The sequence below is a fragment of the Hirundo rustica genome, chromosome 10 (assembly GCF_015227805.2).
Source record: "Hirundo rustica isolate bHirRus1 chromosome 10, bHirRus1.pri.v3, whole genome shotgun sequence".
NCBI classification, from domain to species: domain Eukaryota; kingdom Metazoa; phylum Chordata; class Aves; order Passeriformes; family Hirundinidae; genus Hirundo; species Hirundo rustica.
This window is the reverse complement of record NC_053459.1, coordinates 2,506,979-2,523,477: the sequence shown is the minus strand read 5'-3', so window position 1 is coordinate 2,523,477 and position 16,499 is coordinate 2,506,979. Positions and strand designations below refer to the sequence as shown.

The 16,499-nt window shown below is 40.8% G+C and overlaps 2 protein-coding genes across 6 annotated transcripts in view; one reads left to right on the top strand and one right to left on the bottom strand.

Moving 5' to 3' along the window:
• The window catches only part of LOC120757402 (claudin-19-like), a 51,453-nt gene that overhangs the window by 17,866 nt on the left and 17,088 nt on the right, over positions 1 to 16,499 (top strand). Inside the window, exon 1 of one of the 3 annotated variants that reach the window (XM_040074712.1) lies at positions 15,547 to 15,815. The exons of the other annotated variants lie outside the window; for them this stretch is intronic. The gene's annotated coding sequence lies outside the window, so the exon portion shown is untranslated. Of the gene's footprint in view, positions 1 to 15,546; positions 15,816 to 16,499 lie in introns of those variants that run through there. 3 annotated transcript variants of the gene reach the window in all.
• PARL (presenilin associated rhomboid like) lies at positions 4,173 to 15,548 on the bottom strand. Of its 3 annotated transcripts, none has more exons than XM_040074708.2 (9): positions 15,412 to 15,548; positions 13,357 to 13,471; positions 12,845 to 12,949; positions 11,453 to 11,548; positions 9,957 to 10,106; positions 9,549 to 9,619; positions 8,128 to 8,229; positions 6,340 to 6,437; positions 4,173 to 4,558 (listed from the first exon to the last, which is right to left on the bottom strand). In XM_040074708.2, exons 4-9 carry the CDS (start codon positions 11,496 to 11,498, stop codon positions 4,441 to 4,443), a joined length of 585 nt encoding a protein of 194 aa, XP_039930642.1. In that variant the 5' UTR covers positions 11,499 to 11,548; positions 12,845 to 12,949; positions 13,357 to 13,471; positions 15,412 to 15,548; the 3' UTR covers positions 4,173 to 4,440. The 3 variants fall into 3 exon arrangements, with proteins under 3 accessions (XP_039930642.1, XP_039930641.1, XP_058278009.1); XM_040074707.2 differs by having other exon boundaries at positions 12,901 to 12,949; XM_058422026.1 differs by lacking the exon at positions 13,357 to 13,471 and having other exon boundaries at positions 12,901 to 12,949; positions 15,412 to 15,544.

Here is a 16,499-nt window from a genome sequence, read left to right as displayed (position 1 = left end):
GTAGCCACTTATTACATAATGCTCCTCCACAATTCCCCATTCAGTGGGTTATTAACAAGCTGGACCTCCCAAAGGGTCACCAAACTGTGAAATGCAAGGCTGTAAAAGTGAAGAATGCAGATAAACTTATATGCCACCTATTGGAAAATCTATTGAAAGGCAAACAGGACAGGTATTTCATTTCAGAATGTAATAATGCAATTACAGGTGGTTATCTGATAAGCGAGGGGTAATGGCTTTACATTGAAAGAGGGCAGGTTTAGATTAGATAGTGGGAATAAATTCTTTCTAACAAAGGTGGTGATGCCCTGGCACAGGGTGCCCAGTGAAGCTGTGGCTGCCCCATCCCTGGAAGAGTCCAAGGCCAGGCTGGACGGGGCTCGGAGCAACCTGGAATGGTGGAAGGTGTCCCTGCCCATGGCAGAGGGGTAGAATGTGATGATCTTTAAGGTCCCTTCCAACCCAACCCACACCATTCTGTGAAGCTTTATTAAGAAATTAATAATGCAATGGAACTTGAGAAGGTAAGATTTATTGCTTTGTTTCAGCCAGGCAGTTTCTATCCTAGTATATTAGTGCCTCATTTCAGTCCAGATTTGCACCTGCTCCTGGGGTAAAGAGGGACTGGAAATGTGCATACACACTGGGGCAGAATTTCTCATTGAGTGTTTGGCCTCCCTCTGAAACACAATCACGGGATAAAAAGAAATTCCTTTGCAGATGATCCTGTTGTCCTAAATATCTGATTTAGCATTTGCCCCTGCTGTTAACAGTTTTGATTTTCACCATCCCCCCCTCCTCACATGTCAGCTGGGGCAAGGAGACTAAGAAATGTCAGGTAAAAACGTTTTGATTCCAACACAGAACTCCTGTCACACTACTATGTAGGCTCGTGGATGCTGTTTTATTTGTTGTCTGAAAACCTCACAAATGTAATTCTACTTTCAGGAATATGCAGGGAGACATTTATTAATTTTCTGCTGCTCTTGGTTTTCTGGAACTGCTCTATTCTATGTTGTAATTTTTTAAAATAAATAATATCTGCTAAGATAGAAGAAAAACAGAAAGAGAAACAGACTTTACAGCCATGGGAGAAAACAGAACATCCGTTTTATCATGTTATCACTGGCACAGTACAAATGACGCTCTGATTCTTGTTCCTAGGCCTGACTTAGCAAAATACATTGGTGAATAAATCGGATGTCTCTGCTCATCCTGTGCCTGACGCTTCCTAGTACTGAGTTCAGCTCTGGCACTGCATGTCTCAGAGCCCACCTACAGCATCAGGGAGTGCTTTGAGCAGCTGCACATCACAGCTTGTAGGATGAAATTGGCACAAAGGCTAACTCAGACAGGAAAACCAGAAGATGCTGGATGAGATTAAAAAGTTGTCTGCATTTAGAGGATTTGTCATGATTAAAAGCTTGGGAGGAGGAGGGGTGTAATACTGCAACACTAAGACAAGAGCCATCAAATCAGAAAGCAAAACAGCTCTTGCTGCCAGGAATGGGGGCTGAAAGCTCAAGCAGTTTTAACACTAAAGTGAAATTCTAATAGAGCAGATCACTGAAACAAATTATTCCTTAAACATGGCAAGGCCAAAGCAGACTTTAAAGCCACTGAAAAAGGATGAAGAATTGTGTCTCTACATGATTAACCATGACTTTATACTTACTGCTATTTTCCTACACAAACACTAGCAGTTGTCTCTGCCAACTGTCCACATAATCACCACATTGTATTTTTATTCACAATAATCCCTTTGAAAAGGGAGGGGAAAGTCTTTCCATGTGGTTTGTTTTGTTTTAGGTGATTTTTTTGTTTGTTTGTTTGTTTGTTTTGTTTGTTTTGTTTTTTTCTAGGGTTGGATTTGGGGCTTGTCATTCTTCTAATTTGTCAGTCATTGGTGTCTAAACGTTGAGATGCTGACATGTGCTGATGCCACATTTTGCAAGAAGGTTATTTGCTTGCCAGAAAGGCATCTTATGTACTCTAGTGAGCTGTTGTAACTTCAGGTCATTCCTTGTCTGAGTGACTTGAGAATTGGCTTTCCTATTGCAGTTTTAAAGTAATTTTGGCCAGAAAAGATAGTTTGTCTTTCCCACACAATGCTGCAGAAAGGCTCAGGTGCAAAATGATATGAAATCCACTGCTTGTCCATGTGAAGATTTTTGTACAACCTTACATATGATACACACCTCTAGGGTCTCTATAAATGAGGAAAATTGAGATACTGAACAGCCTTTAGAAGGGTAATGCTCTTATGCCTAAAGTTAAGGTCAAGCTTAGGCATGAGCCCCTCAAACCATAACCACTGGCTGAAAATCTGGTGACTTCCAAATCTCTGTGGCAGTTCCAGGATGTTTTTTTCAGGTGCTATGAGTCCCTTCCTGCAAGCTGAAAGGGTGTAGCAATACACTGCAGGGAGGTCTAACATAGCATAAGTGGGACTTCACTCTCTGCAGATGATAGAGGGGCAGGAGGTGCTGGCTGCTATACTGAAGGACTTAACTGCAACTTTGGCTTATCCTGAGACCTGTAAAATTTAGTGTTCTTCAGGTTTGTGCACTGTATTTCCTGCAGCATTACTCCCTGCTGCTTTCAGTCAGGATCTCTGAAAAATTCTCACCAAATACATAATTCTTGATGAGATTAGGTAAGTTGTTGAGTAGACAAGAGGTAACACAAGGAAGAGAAATGGGGAGAAAAAATGGGTGGACAAACACAATAGATACAAACCCAGCATGTAAAGTAGCCTGAGGCATGGCTTTTGAGCTTCTCTGGCATGAAATGCTCCCTTACAAGCCTGTTCAGTGGCCATCTGCTGCTGCTGCTGCCTTCCCCCTGGCTGTGCTGCCCTCTCCCTGCTGCAGGCAGGGCTGCACTGTGGCTGAAGCTCTGAGAACTGGCATGCTTGGCCAGAATACCACAGCACTGAGCAGGAAAGGGGAGTAAGTGATAGACTGGAAACTGAAAGCTAAAAACTTCAGGAGCAGAGCAAAGGAATATCAGGAACTCCAGCTCCTTCATTTTTAAGTGTTTACATCGACAGGCACATGAAGTTACAAATCCTCAAGTGATTCATTTTTCTAATGCAGAAAAAAAATTAAACAAGCACTGGCCTGGAACAGGGAGCTTACACCAATTTTGTATTCCATAATTTATTAAAACTAGTGCCACTCAGCATTATGTATTCCTTTTCCCCACAGAATAGTTATTTTATGTGAGGCACTGCTGTAAAGTAAAAACACCCACAAGCTGCTTCTTACAAATGCAACATGTTCTTTGGCAGGTCAGCCCATGTGGAAGGACTAACTCAGCTGACAGGAACGAGTTAAGGGCTTGAACCCACCAGCTTGTGTCTGGGCATAGTCCTCAGCCTTTTGCAATGGGTTCAGTATCATCCTTGCATAAGGGGCACAGAGTAGCAGCACACCCCAAATCCAGTTTCCACTTGTAAAATAGGAACACTGGTCATGGTACTACCCTCAGGTTTACTTTAGTAGTTACTTCTGGTTACACTGGTGCTGATCTCAGGCACCTCATCTATTTTTGCTGAAGCCGGTTGTTTTCTTAAAGTGGTAGATTCTGAACCAGATGTTACAGGTTTAAAATTCTTAGAAAAACCTTAAACAATACAACACAGCTTAAAGAATACCCTCCCACTCCACCCCAAATCAATGCAGTGGAAGAATACAGAAAGCAGTGTAACTCATGGTAGAATATCAAAACCCACAGTATGTCATTCTTCCCCTGCACGTAATTATGAAAAGGATATATCATTGTAGTAAAATCTAACAAGATCTGAAAGCTTGTTGGAACTCAACAGAAATTAAAAACACAAGTTGAATCAGCCACAGGTGACAAAGCTGGACCGTTAAACCAGTACATAAGCCTTGGCAAACAATCTGGTATTGCTTCATGTATTTCAAGTTTCAAATCAAACAGGATCATTGCCTTACTTCACCCAGTCTTTTCAACAATACAAACCACTCAACTTCACCGTATTAGCTTTATTTGAGTCCCTTCAAGGAAAGCACCTTGTATTGTCTGGCAGACATAGGGGTGTGTGGGATCCATTAAGTTCCTCAGTTCTGAAAATGTTTGTCTTCCCAAGTATTAACCAGTTATACCCTGTTTTAGGGGTTTTTTTGGACAGAGATTTAGGTCACTTAATTGAAAAACATGTTTTATTCCACCTTTAAAAAGGTAATGCAAACTGTTACCTCAGAAAGCAATAGGATAAAAACCTTTATTGTTCCACCTTTGTCAGAGTTCATTTTCTAAGGATAGGCATTTTTGTAACATAATTTTGTTACATTAGAAACTTCAGCTCCTCTGAGGCTTAATGTGGAGTAGCAAAAAACCCTTCAAAACCAATTCGATCCCATGTCTTCAAGTAAGATACCACTTGGGCATAAGGAATCTCTAGGATTAGAATCAGTTAGATCTTCCACCTCCTCCCTTTCCTGTGTTCTTTGTCCTCATTTCATGCCAAGCTTTCACCAGTGGTTCTCTGTTCTTCCATATGAGCTCGTGGCCATAAGTCACGTACCACCTGAGAAAGAATGTCATAGTTAAAGTTAACTGCAACTTCTCTCTGCACCTGAGGGAAAACAGGCTGAGCACTGAAACCAAGTGAATGCTCGGTGTAAGAGACAAGATAAACAAGGCACAAAGAACAACGTGCTTGGAAAACGGCAGGTAAGCCACTCATTCTCTTGACTCCAAACAGTTAACTTTGGTGTTCTTGTTTGTCTCAGTCCTGAGAATGAACAGTTTTCATGCCTTAATTTCAAGCTGTTGTGATTTCTACTCAGGCATAAAAAATAATCTCCATTTAAAAGACTGTTAAAGCAGTTCTGTTGCTTGTGCTGATCCTTACTGACAACACCAAGGAAAACTGTTCTTTCTTCTCCTATATAAATACAACTGCCCCAAAAAGAACAACCATGTTCCGTTCAAAATGAATTTTCTTCTGAATGCTCCTAAAGATTAATCCATCAAAGTGTTTTAACTTTGTTTATATTCATAGACAATTATATATGCTAATACATGAATATCAACATACGTGATTAAGCAATGGAGGTTATGGTGGAGAGGCAAGAGGGGAAACAATCACATGGAAATAGGCTGAAGGTTCCCTCCCAAGCCCAACTCCACACCTGAGTCCTGAGGAACAAAAGCACTTTTCTGTGAGCCAGCAGTCAGTGCACTGGCCATTCCCTTAAATCATACAGCTGCTTTCTAAAGTGGGAGGCAATGTATAGAAAATACCTTGGCCATTCAATATAGGTCCTAAATAAGGCCCTTTCAGGATGAAGGGATCAAAATCATTACTGAGTAAAACACACTGGTAAAACATGTAGGTGAGGAAAGCAAGAAACTTGCCAACTCCAGACCATTTTTACTGCAATTGTTATCCTCTTTTAATATGTGAATCTGCATTACCAAAGCAGATTATTCCTTCATTGCAATGAACAAGCTGATACAGATCCATCAGGACAGAAAGCAGTTATGAATCAGCCAGACTACATCAGATGCATTTGTCATACCAGAGAAGGGGAGAAAGGGAGACTCTACAGCACAGAGCTTACTGACACCAAAGCCAAGAAACAGGAAACTATTTGGTCAACAAGCTGGTCTGCCTCTAAGTCTGGCTTAGCGAAATCTCAGGTAGGCTTTTCAAATGCCTACATAAAATATTAAAAAATGCACTTAGCAATAGGTGTGCAATTGGGTAGAAGGGGAAAAATTTGATGTATTTCAAACGTGGAACAATACAGAACTGTTTCCTACCAACTTGTTTCTAGTAGTTCTTACTAATTAGGAAAGCTCCCCACAAAGGCAGTACAGCAACACTGAGAAAACTGTACTAGAGGCTGCTCAAAGGAATTTGGCCTGAGCTTTTATTAACTCTGTAGCTCTCTGTAAATTGGCAATTAGAGGAAAAACACTGACACAAAGACATTTTTTTAGCTCTTTAAAGTTATTTTAATTTGATCATTCTGTGTTTTGTGAGAATCTTTTCTGCCTTGTGACTCTCTTCAACGTGCTGGCAACAACAGGACAGAGGCAGGCAGCCCAGGTTATGGTTACAGGACCACCTGACATCTAGTCCATGATTCTAAGGCAGTTCAGCTCAATTCTTTCAGTTCTAAGCATCTGTTAACAGTGTTTTCCATAAAATTTTACAGCACTAAAAGGGTAACAGTGAGTTGTATTCATTGCTAGTTAAGACAACTTTACAAAAAAAACCCCACACTTCAGCAATATAGGAAGAGAGAAAAACACAGGATTATTTTAAATACAAAACAGAGTTAGTACATACAGACTTACATTCCAAAGAGAGCTCCCCCGAGGTGTGCAGCATGGTCAAAAAGTCTCCAGCCTAAAGCAAGCCCTGCAGTGTCAAATGCAATTATGGCTTTTAAAGCCTAGAAAGGAGAGAATACCGAATGGAAAGGATCAGTCACAGCATAAAATGGCCAATGATAAGTTTTCTATTCTAGCACAGAGCAAAAATTTGGAATCAAAAAACATCCTATAAATTTTTTATCAAAGAAACTACTGCAAAAAATTGTTTTAAAACAAAAGATTCAGTCTCCAACTGTATTGTACTGTCAAAATACAGATGTGAGCAGCTACAGAATAATGCAGGGTGGGAATGTGTCCTTTTCAAACACTGAGACTCTTCCAATCTTCATTTCTAAAGCTACAAATACATTCCAAACTTGGGTCAGGAGGAAACAGAAATTACTTGAAAGAGTACATGCTATAAAAGACGCCACAAAATACGTAATTGCAACATTCTCATTCTCTAGTCCTGATGTAGCTTAGGTTTATGTACATTTGTGCTCCTGAACCCAACCCTCTAGTGGATGGAACATGTGGGGTAGCATCCCTGTTATCTGATATAAACATTTGTTGGAAGGCAGAAAATCAGGATGACAGGGAACAACTCCACAGCCAGAGCAGTATGATCTGCTGGTGTACCATCCACAGGAGGCACCGTAACTGTCAATACACAAGATTTTACTAAATGCCTAATTTCATAAAGACTGATAGATTTAACTTGGATGAAATGGTACTTCAGCCAAGATTTCTCTCCTTAAGCATAGGTAATGTAGATTAAAGGAAAGTTTAGATATACAATTATATATAAGGGCTAAAATCATTCCAATGTTTCTACTGCAATAGCTGATACCACTCTTGTTTTGTTGTTGCAACAAACACTTGTTCAGGGCAATGGTCTCTGGTCTCTGTGGCTCTGCCTAGATTGCTACCCTGACCACCTCTTTTAAGAAAGATGCAGTTAAAGGGTAGCATGCAAAAAGGCTACATCTAAGAATGTTTGTTCAAATCTATAAGCTTCACTTACAAAAAGTATTAAATCTCATGATCTTGGAATGACCTGGCTTAACTGCTTTAAGCAGTAAAACACCTTTAAGTAGTGGACCAAAGATGATTAACTTATTAAAGCAAGTTAAGATATACATGAGAAGCTTTTCTTAAATGTTGCACTGGATGTGCATAGAAGAACTTAATGAAACAAAAAAAGGAGTCCCAGTACTACACACGAAGACAAGTCTCAGTAGCCTACTTCTAATTCCAACAGCGTTCCTAAAATTATCAAAAGATGATATGCAAAAAGAGAGGCAAATATTCCTCCAGGGCTGGAATATAATCTTGAGAAGTGGAATTCTGTGTTTCTCATCTTGATAAATTTTCCTTTAAAGACCATGTACCAATTTTATATCAGCCTATTTCAAGTGCTGCTATAAAAAATATCACCCTATCAGAAAGAAAAGGATGTGATGTGTATGTAGGTTTCCTCAGACAGGTGAGCCTGACTCTCTCCCAACTACTTTCACTTCTTGAGATTAAATCTGAAACAAACCCATGGAGGATGGAATTTAGGATAATTCTGAATTCACCACGCTCTGCTGTAATGACTGTGCTAGGCTGCAACAATTCAGAATTGATCCCTGGGATCTCCATGACCTCTCTTTTGTTTCAAAATAAATTTAACAGTTTAGAAACAAAGACGGCACATGCCCAGACAATGAAGAGGTAGGGGGAAAATGTTTTGAGAGTAGCATTTCTTTGAAGTTCAAAGGCACTTACACTTCCTGCTGTAAATGTGAACATCGGAAGAAGTATGATGGCCAGTTTTGCTTCTGGCATCTTCGTACACACAGCTGCAAGGACAGTCATTATAGCTCCTGACTGGAAAACACAGGAAAATACATCAAAGCAAACCTAAGATGTTACAGAAGGGATAATATATTTTTCTGCATGTGAACCCTTTGGCTTTTATGTTCAAACACAGCCCTGTGGTAAACCCCACAGTCCAAAGCACCACAGAAAAGTTCAGAATAAAAATAAAACAAGACACCACTATTTAATTTCAATATCTGGAATTAAAAATAGTGGGCAAAACATCCTTCAAATGCTCCTAAGTAATTAAGAAATGCACACTCCCAAATTTAAGATAATGATTTCTGTAAATGTGCTTTTTTCCAAGTAAACCCTAGGAATCTAATGTGTTAATCAAGCACAGTCACATCTGATGAAGAGAATCATTCTGAAGCTTGCACAAAACCAAGGAAAATAACAGATGGATAGGGACAAAAATCTTTTGTCAAGGAAACAAGCAATTCCTTGGACTGTAGCAAATTGACCATGGGCTTTTGTACCCCTGAAATAATAGAAAGGCTCTGAATGCAGTAAACTAATGCAATGCCTGGTAATTTCAGATCAGTAAGACTAAGGGAAAGTAACTTGCTCCAGATATAGCTCATTCATAAAATAAAGGGACAATACACAGCATTTCCAAAAGTTCTAGCTTCAGCACAGCTACACATTGTTTTTCATTCTAACTGAATAATGAGAATCTGACGTCGGGCTTTTATCAAAATTATTTAGAACAGTAAGTTAAGCCTTTAAAACTTGGCAAATGTCTAGGTCAGCCTCAAATTTAATGCAAGTTAAGTGTTTTAAAATGTTCTACTACTAAAAACACTTGGCAAGAATTGGCAGCTACAAGAGCTCCTCAGCCTGCCTCATATCGTTCATCGGGCGAGACTTCTGGCAGGAGTGCTGCCCTTCCTGCACAGCATGCCCTACAGCTTCCACTGGGATCACATGCTGAGGCTGATTGTCTGATTACATTATCTCTTTCCAAAGTATTCTATATTTAATTAGAGAAGACTGCTACACAACTACAAAACACCATTTCTGCAAAAAAGTTACATAACTGATCTGCTCAGGGACAAGAGCTCCCGCTGTTCTGGACTCATTTACACCCCTCAGCATTAAGTGGTGGTAGTTCTGGGCAGCTGCTGCAGCAGAGGTACATATCTGAAGAACAGGCAAGCTGCTGGACCTGAGAACCAGTTCGTACCTGGTTACTTGATTTTGGTAAAGCTTTCTGGTTTCCATTACCCCAGATGTACTCTTGGCTTGTAAAGAGGTTAAAGAATACTGCAAGCTTTCAAATTGGCTTCAAACATCATGATCAGTCTCTCATATCCCGAGATACTTACGGCTCCAAGGGATGGTTCAAACCTTCCCGTGGCCATTTTAGCGACATAACTGACAAAAGTGGAGATAACCCCTGAAAAAGAGAAATTACTGCTGGAAATCACGGCAGCAATGCAGACCAGCATCTTTTGTCACAAAAAATCCAAGAGACTGTATTAAGAACTATTTTAATTTGGTAGTAAAGCAGGAATTAAAACCAAATACGGTTTTATCATATTTCAAAGCCCAGTACCTCAAACCCACCAAAAATCTGTATAACAGCAAAGTAGTACTGCCTTTAGTATAAAGCAATGTGCGGCACTGAACAATGACCATCTGTCATCATATATCTATTAACGAAGCACACATTTACTTATATGAACACATATTCATATTCTTTAAGTGTTGTAAATACATATATTTAACATTACCAGCAGAAAGATACACTGCAATGAACTGCTCACAGCCCAGAAGAGACACAATGCTGCTGGAAAAGCTCCACAGAACATACATATTTGCTGCCATGTGGAAGAGAGAGAAGTGACTAAACGTAGAGAGCAGCATGGGAGAACACAGGGCTCCTACAAAAGAGAAAAGCAATGCACATAAAGAAGTCAGTATTACAATTTACTTCAACTTACATGTCACGTAGACTAGAAATTTATCAAGAGACACTATAGGCTAATTATGCTTAGCTTTTCAAATACAAGCTACATAATATACCCAGCAATGGAACAAATTTCAAATTCTAAGCAATGCTTTTCGGAAAGGCAGAACATAGACCCCAAAGACATGCAAGCTGTAATAACAGTCTTAGTTACCTACTGGGGATTGTTTCATAGAAAACATTGTCTTATGTGTCCTATGATTTAAAAAAGGTATTTTATTTATATATGTATATGGTGAAGGATTTTCAATACATGAAGACCCATATAAAATGAATTTGCAACAAAGATGAACTCAGAGAAAAAAACGTTTTCCTTTTTGAGAAAGCTGCTAGCTCTCCTGACTGAAACGGCAGCTTTGGAAATGCAAACAAGCCAATTAGCAGGTTTGAAGGTCAGTGTTATTTAAAATAGAAGTGTTTGGGGTGACATGCTCAGATCTGGATAGCAGATATCTTTAGCTTTGGAATGCATGGGGGAACTGGTTGAGTTTCCTCGTTTTCAGCAGAAATTAAGAGGACAGCAGGAAGTACCTTCTAAACACATTTGTCTCCTTGTACTTTTAATTCTTTTCTCTGCTGTAGAAATTAAACCCCATTTTTCTGCCGTTAAATATCACTAATTTTTTCCCCTAGGTTAGTATCTTCAACACATTTCACACCCAGTGAAAGCCAAGTTGCTGCTTGGGTTTGTTTGGGTTTTCTTAATGTGACTCAAAGCACAGCTTTGAAGCAAGGACTCAGTACACAACCTACAGACTGATGTCTACTGATGAAAGCACACATGCATGTGACTGATGATGGTTCTATCTGCATCCCACAGAACATTAAAGGGGGGAAATAGTCACAATTGAGTCCAATTTATGAATGGCATTATGTAGTACAGTTTATTTCCTCCTTTGCTGAGTGGCTTGATTTGCACTCTGTCTGAGGAAGCAGTTTGGCTGATGTCACTGGGAAGAGCACCTCTCACCTTTATTTAGGCAGGAGCTGCATCCAACTGCATGAAGGAAAAGGCCAGATAGCAGTTTTGATGTTACAGTATTTAGAAAAGCACCAGTTGTGTTTGTTTTAAAAAATGAGATCCATTACTCCTAACATTCTTCCCCTCAAACCATTTCCTGCCTAGATGGAATAATGTGTTTGGGCATGACTGAGATTGCTGGTGGGTGATGCCACATGCCACCTGAGCCTTCTGCAGCATCATCAGAGGTTCTATTACATCTCTGTGTAGGAAAACCACCCAAATTATTGTTCACTTACTGGAGGATGGATTTGAGGTGAAATATGTAAACATAATCCGTCGCATGCCAGGCAGTCTCCACAAACAGAATACAAAGACATTTGCAGCTATAATACCTATCAAGGGGGAAAAAGAAAGTATAAAAGCAAATTACAAATGTAATAAACCATAATGCTTACTGAAAGCAAGTATTTAAAAAGGCAGCTTGTAGATTTGTACTTTTTCTTTACAATTCCATTAAAAATAATATCCACTTCTTACTTTGTATAGTTTAGAAAAAGCAATGAAAAATACTGAAAGCTACATTTACATAGTGGAAGTCTTTCAGAAATATGACATTTAATTGCAACTGTTCTAACATACAGTGTAATTAATCCAACAGTCCAGAAAGATCTGTGCTGAGAAGGTTCAAGCTATAGTTTCAAACTGTTATATTCTATTGCAGAATCAATGAAACAGGAGCCAGCTAAGAGGTCCCATTTCCTGCCTCTCTTGCTGTTTATTTCCTAATGCCACGAATCTACTGCACAGTGGCATTTAACTGCACAAGAGAAGACTGGGGGAGCCATACAAATACACAGCACACATCCTGTCCATTTCTGGGGAGAAAATTGTAAAGTTGAAATGGCATTGCTAGGGCATAGTGACCTTTCGGAGACAGCAAACACACAGCTTTTTACATCACAGATGTTATTGCAATCTTACTTTACTTTGAGTAAGAGTGTAAATTATTGGAAACATAATGAAAACATATTATTTCTTGTTTGAAGTGCCTCCTCTATTTCTATCCAAGCATTCAGGTATTTAAAATGTTTTATAATAGCTGGAAACATTAAAGGTGAAAATAACTGTTAAATGGCAGAGAAATAGCACTTAAGTAACCTTACACTAACAACCTGCTCGTAAAGATTCAGTAAATACTAAATGTACAATATATAACAAGAGATAGAGCTCAGCTATTGGATTTGAATCAAGTTCTCATCAATTTTGTTTCACACACTACATTTATCTCGGGGATTTCAGCTGGCATTAGGCTAACCAATCAAAACTACATTATAATCAAAGGAAAACTCAAATGCTAATTTTTTGCTACTTTTCATATATCGTCCTGAAAACATGTAACTATTAGGGAATTTAATTCCCACATTTCAGTGGAATATATACACCTATTTCTTCTAAAAGCATTTGCTGCTTTTCATAATTCATGAGAAAAATATGGCTGGGGGAGGATTCTACTTAATTCTCCACACTCTCTCACACAGATGTACAGGAATGTTTTTAAGGCATTCAAAAAACAGTTTGTGAGAAAGAAGTGTAGCAGACATAATGTATGTGCAGGTGTAAATTTACACATGCTTTGTGCCCTACAACCTAAACACGGTATGAAAGCCATCTGTTTTAATATACTGTACCTGTTTGCCATATTTCTCTTCCTGTGAATGTCTAATACTTGTAAGCTAACACAAACCTGTCACAGTCCGCTGACCCTCAGTCAGGCTATTCCACCAGCTGTTAACCTGAAACAGAATTGTTGTCCATCAATGCCACCATGAAGCACTGGCAATTTCAAAAACAGCCAGGTAAGCTTATACATTTTTAAGAATGGAAAACGTTTGTTTGAAATCTGCAAAGTAAATGGGTTTCAACTTTTTTTATTTCTGATTGCTTTAGCTTTTCAAGTTGACATTTCCTTACTGAAGAACAACTATTTACCCTCCTTTTCATAATGTACCCCAATATGGATGAAGAGTTTCTTCAAAAAGAACGGGGTTATATCCTTTTACACAACTCTAATGGGTTTACCCTGCTTGCATTAAACAAAGATCTCACCCATAATGCTGACTCTAGCAGATTAGCCAAAGTTAGCATAAATCCTGCCTCAACTAAGCCTCGCCCTAATGCTGTCTAACATCACACCACCCACCTTTGAGTGATTCCACTTTTGTGCCAGGATCACTTTTGCAGAGGTGGCTCACAAGATGTGGAATCCATTCCCCCTTGCGTCCAGTTCACCCAGCCCTCCTCCAAGTTTAAAACCCCTGAAAAAGTTTATTTTGAGCGCAGTCAGCCCAGAGACAAATTGCACACCCCTTTCCCTTCCTCAGCTTTTGTAATCATTTTGGACATATATTTTGGTGCTAACTCAATGACCTTCCAACCACATTGATGGGGACAATGTCACAAAAATTATCTGCAGGCCAAAGGCAGGGGATGTAATGCTGTATGAAACAAAGTATTCACTATTTGATATCAAAGTAACAACTTCTCTGCATTTCTTGTTTAAATCTCTGGCAGAGGATATTCTTCAGTATAAGAACTCTGAACAGGATTGATTTTTCTAAAATACAAGGTTTATATGCCCTCAAAAACAATGGGGGGAACCCTGAACTCTTAGAAATAGAACTTAACCGTTGAAGATGGGATTGGGAGTTTAAGCCTATTAACAACAAGGCAGTTTAGTTTTCTCTTTTGAACAGTTAATCACTAGATCTTCCCCTTCAGGTTTTGAAGGAAAACAAAAGCATAAAGGCATAATTATTTAAAAATATTAAGTGCTCATCGCAATCTCCCCTGCAGTTCATATATACCAAGAAAGCATGCTGGGATAGAGGTAATTTTCATTCTAGCAGCTTATACATGGTTCTGTGTTTTAGATTTTTGACCAAGACAGTACTGATAACACTAATGTTCTACATTTGGTGAATGCTGTTTGCACAACTTCAAGATCTTTTACATTTCGCGCTCTGCCGCTGCAAGTTGCAACAGGCTGGAAGGGGACACAACCAAGCAGATGGCCTGAACTAACCAGAGAAATTCCTTACCAAATAATGCCCCCCAAAAGAGGGGATTTCAGGAGGTTTAACATATTTTTCTCATGAACTGGTTGGGTACTGGTCCTTCCGCAGGAGATTGTAAGTGACTGCCCATGCATCACTCGCTTTCTTCTCTCTTCCCACACTTACTAAACAATTGTTTGGTGATGGTTTTATCTCTACCCCCAAGTTTTCTTGCTTTTCTTCTTCCCCCAGCCCACTGGGGGTTTGAGGAGCCCCATGGAGCTCTGCTGCCCACCAGGGTTATCCCACCTGCTCATTTCTACAGCAGTGCTGGTGTGCACGATATACATTAGAAAAACAGCTCCTGTGTGTCCTACCCAGCATCCCGAGCCTCTCCAGCTCCATGCTCAGCCCTACTTCCCTTGGACAAGCAGACCTGAAAGAGTATTAAGCCTGGTCTATCACAAGCCAGTAGTAACCTTGAAACAAATGCAAACATACATGAATGTTTACATTAGTTTTAAGTATACCTAATTAAAAACTAAATGACTGATACTTTTGGGATGCCAACTAAATTTATAACAAACCTTGTAGTACTCATTTTGTTCTAACTTCCCAAACTCAAAAGTACTTGCGTGGAAATGTCAGCTCTTAAAGTAAAAAAGCCCTCTAAAACTTCGTATTTTTAAGGGTTTAGAGGATGAAAATACAAATGCATTTCAAAAGCCAGAGCACTGAAAAGTCTTAAGCATAAGATTGAGAATTTAATCTAGTTCTGTCCTCTGGGAATTCATGTTCACTTTTGAGAGCACTTAAGATAGAGTAAGAACATTTGTTGGGGGGGGTTTAAATGGTAAAAAGCAAACGGTACCTAGTTTAGACAAACAAATTCCTACTACTGACCTCTCTTTCCTGCAGTTCTGGGTGAAGATGGTATTCTTCTCTATTTTTTCACTACAGCTTTTGCAGTGACATTTACAGTTACGGTTTTCTAGTACTAATTCTATCAGTTTTCCTTGCAAGTCAACTTATCTGCTGTAATTTTTTGACAAGCCAATATTTCTCCAAGTCCCAAATCAGAAAAACCAAGACAAGCATCTGTTGTACAAAGGATGCTCACAGCAGAGGGGAGATGCGGCCGCGCCTCCCAGTCCCGCAGGAATCCGCCCCGGTGTGAGCAGCCCGGGCCCGGCTCTGCGTACCTGCTTTCTGAAGTCGCCTCTCTTCTGCGGCCGCATTTTATCCATCCAGTCCGCTCGAGCCTCCTCAAAGTAGGTCTGGACGCGCGACTTGAGCGACTCATACTGCCAGATGGCGGCAGAGCCGAAGGCCGAGCCTGTGAACTGGGTGATACCGGACAAAGGCTCAGTGACCGCTCCACCCCGGGGCCCTGGCCGAGGCAGCATCCCGGGTAACGCCACACCCCGAGCGGTGCGAGCACTGCAACGGGACCTGTGGCACTGCTGACCAGCGGGACTCACAGCATGACAGAGTCCTTAAGGCTGGAAAACACCTTTAAGAGCCTATGTCAATGTCAAGCCAGCACCACCACTGAGTTCACCATGTCCTCGAATGCCACCACCACGTGTATTTTGAACACTTTCAGGTACGGGGACTCCACCGCTGCTCTGGGCAGCCTATTTAAATGCTTTGCGACCCCTTCTGTTTTTTGTTTTCCTAACATCTGATCTAAATCTCCTGTCGTGAATCTGGAGGCCATTTCTTCACGTTTACTGATGTTCAGCGTTGTGGGACAATGCTTTATCAAAAAGGTTCACAAACAAAACTGGCCAATGAAATTACTAAATTCGCCAAAATGGGATGAAACTGGGATACCTTTACAATATTTCCATTGACTTAGATGAAGTTACTTTGTATTATCTCAGTATAGGGCCACAGTATTTGCCCAACAACCTCGCGTTAACTCCGAGGTACCGAGAAGCGAAGCCCAGGAAGGAAGCGTTCCCCAGAGACAGAGGGAATATGCTCCTTACCGACCCGCTCTCCCCAGCCGGGCACAGCACCCGGCCCGCAGGAGCCACTTACCCCTACGGTGAACAAGAGCGGCTTCACCAGGCGGCGCGGCGAGGGCCGGCCGGCGGCCGTGGTGGGCGACGGCGGGTAGAGGCTGCGGCGCGGGGACGGCGGCACGGGCCGCGCCTCGGAGGCGGCCGCCGGGGGCTCCTCGGGCCGCGGCCGCGCCCGGCGGAAACCCCGCCGCGGCTGCAGCAGCAGCAGCGCCAGCCTGCGGGGGAAACACGCGAACCATCAGCACCGCCCGCCCCAGCCG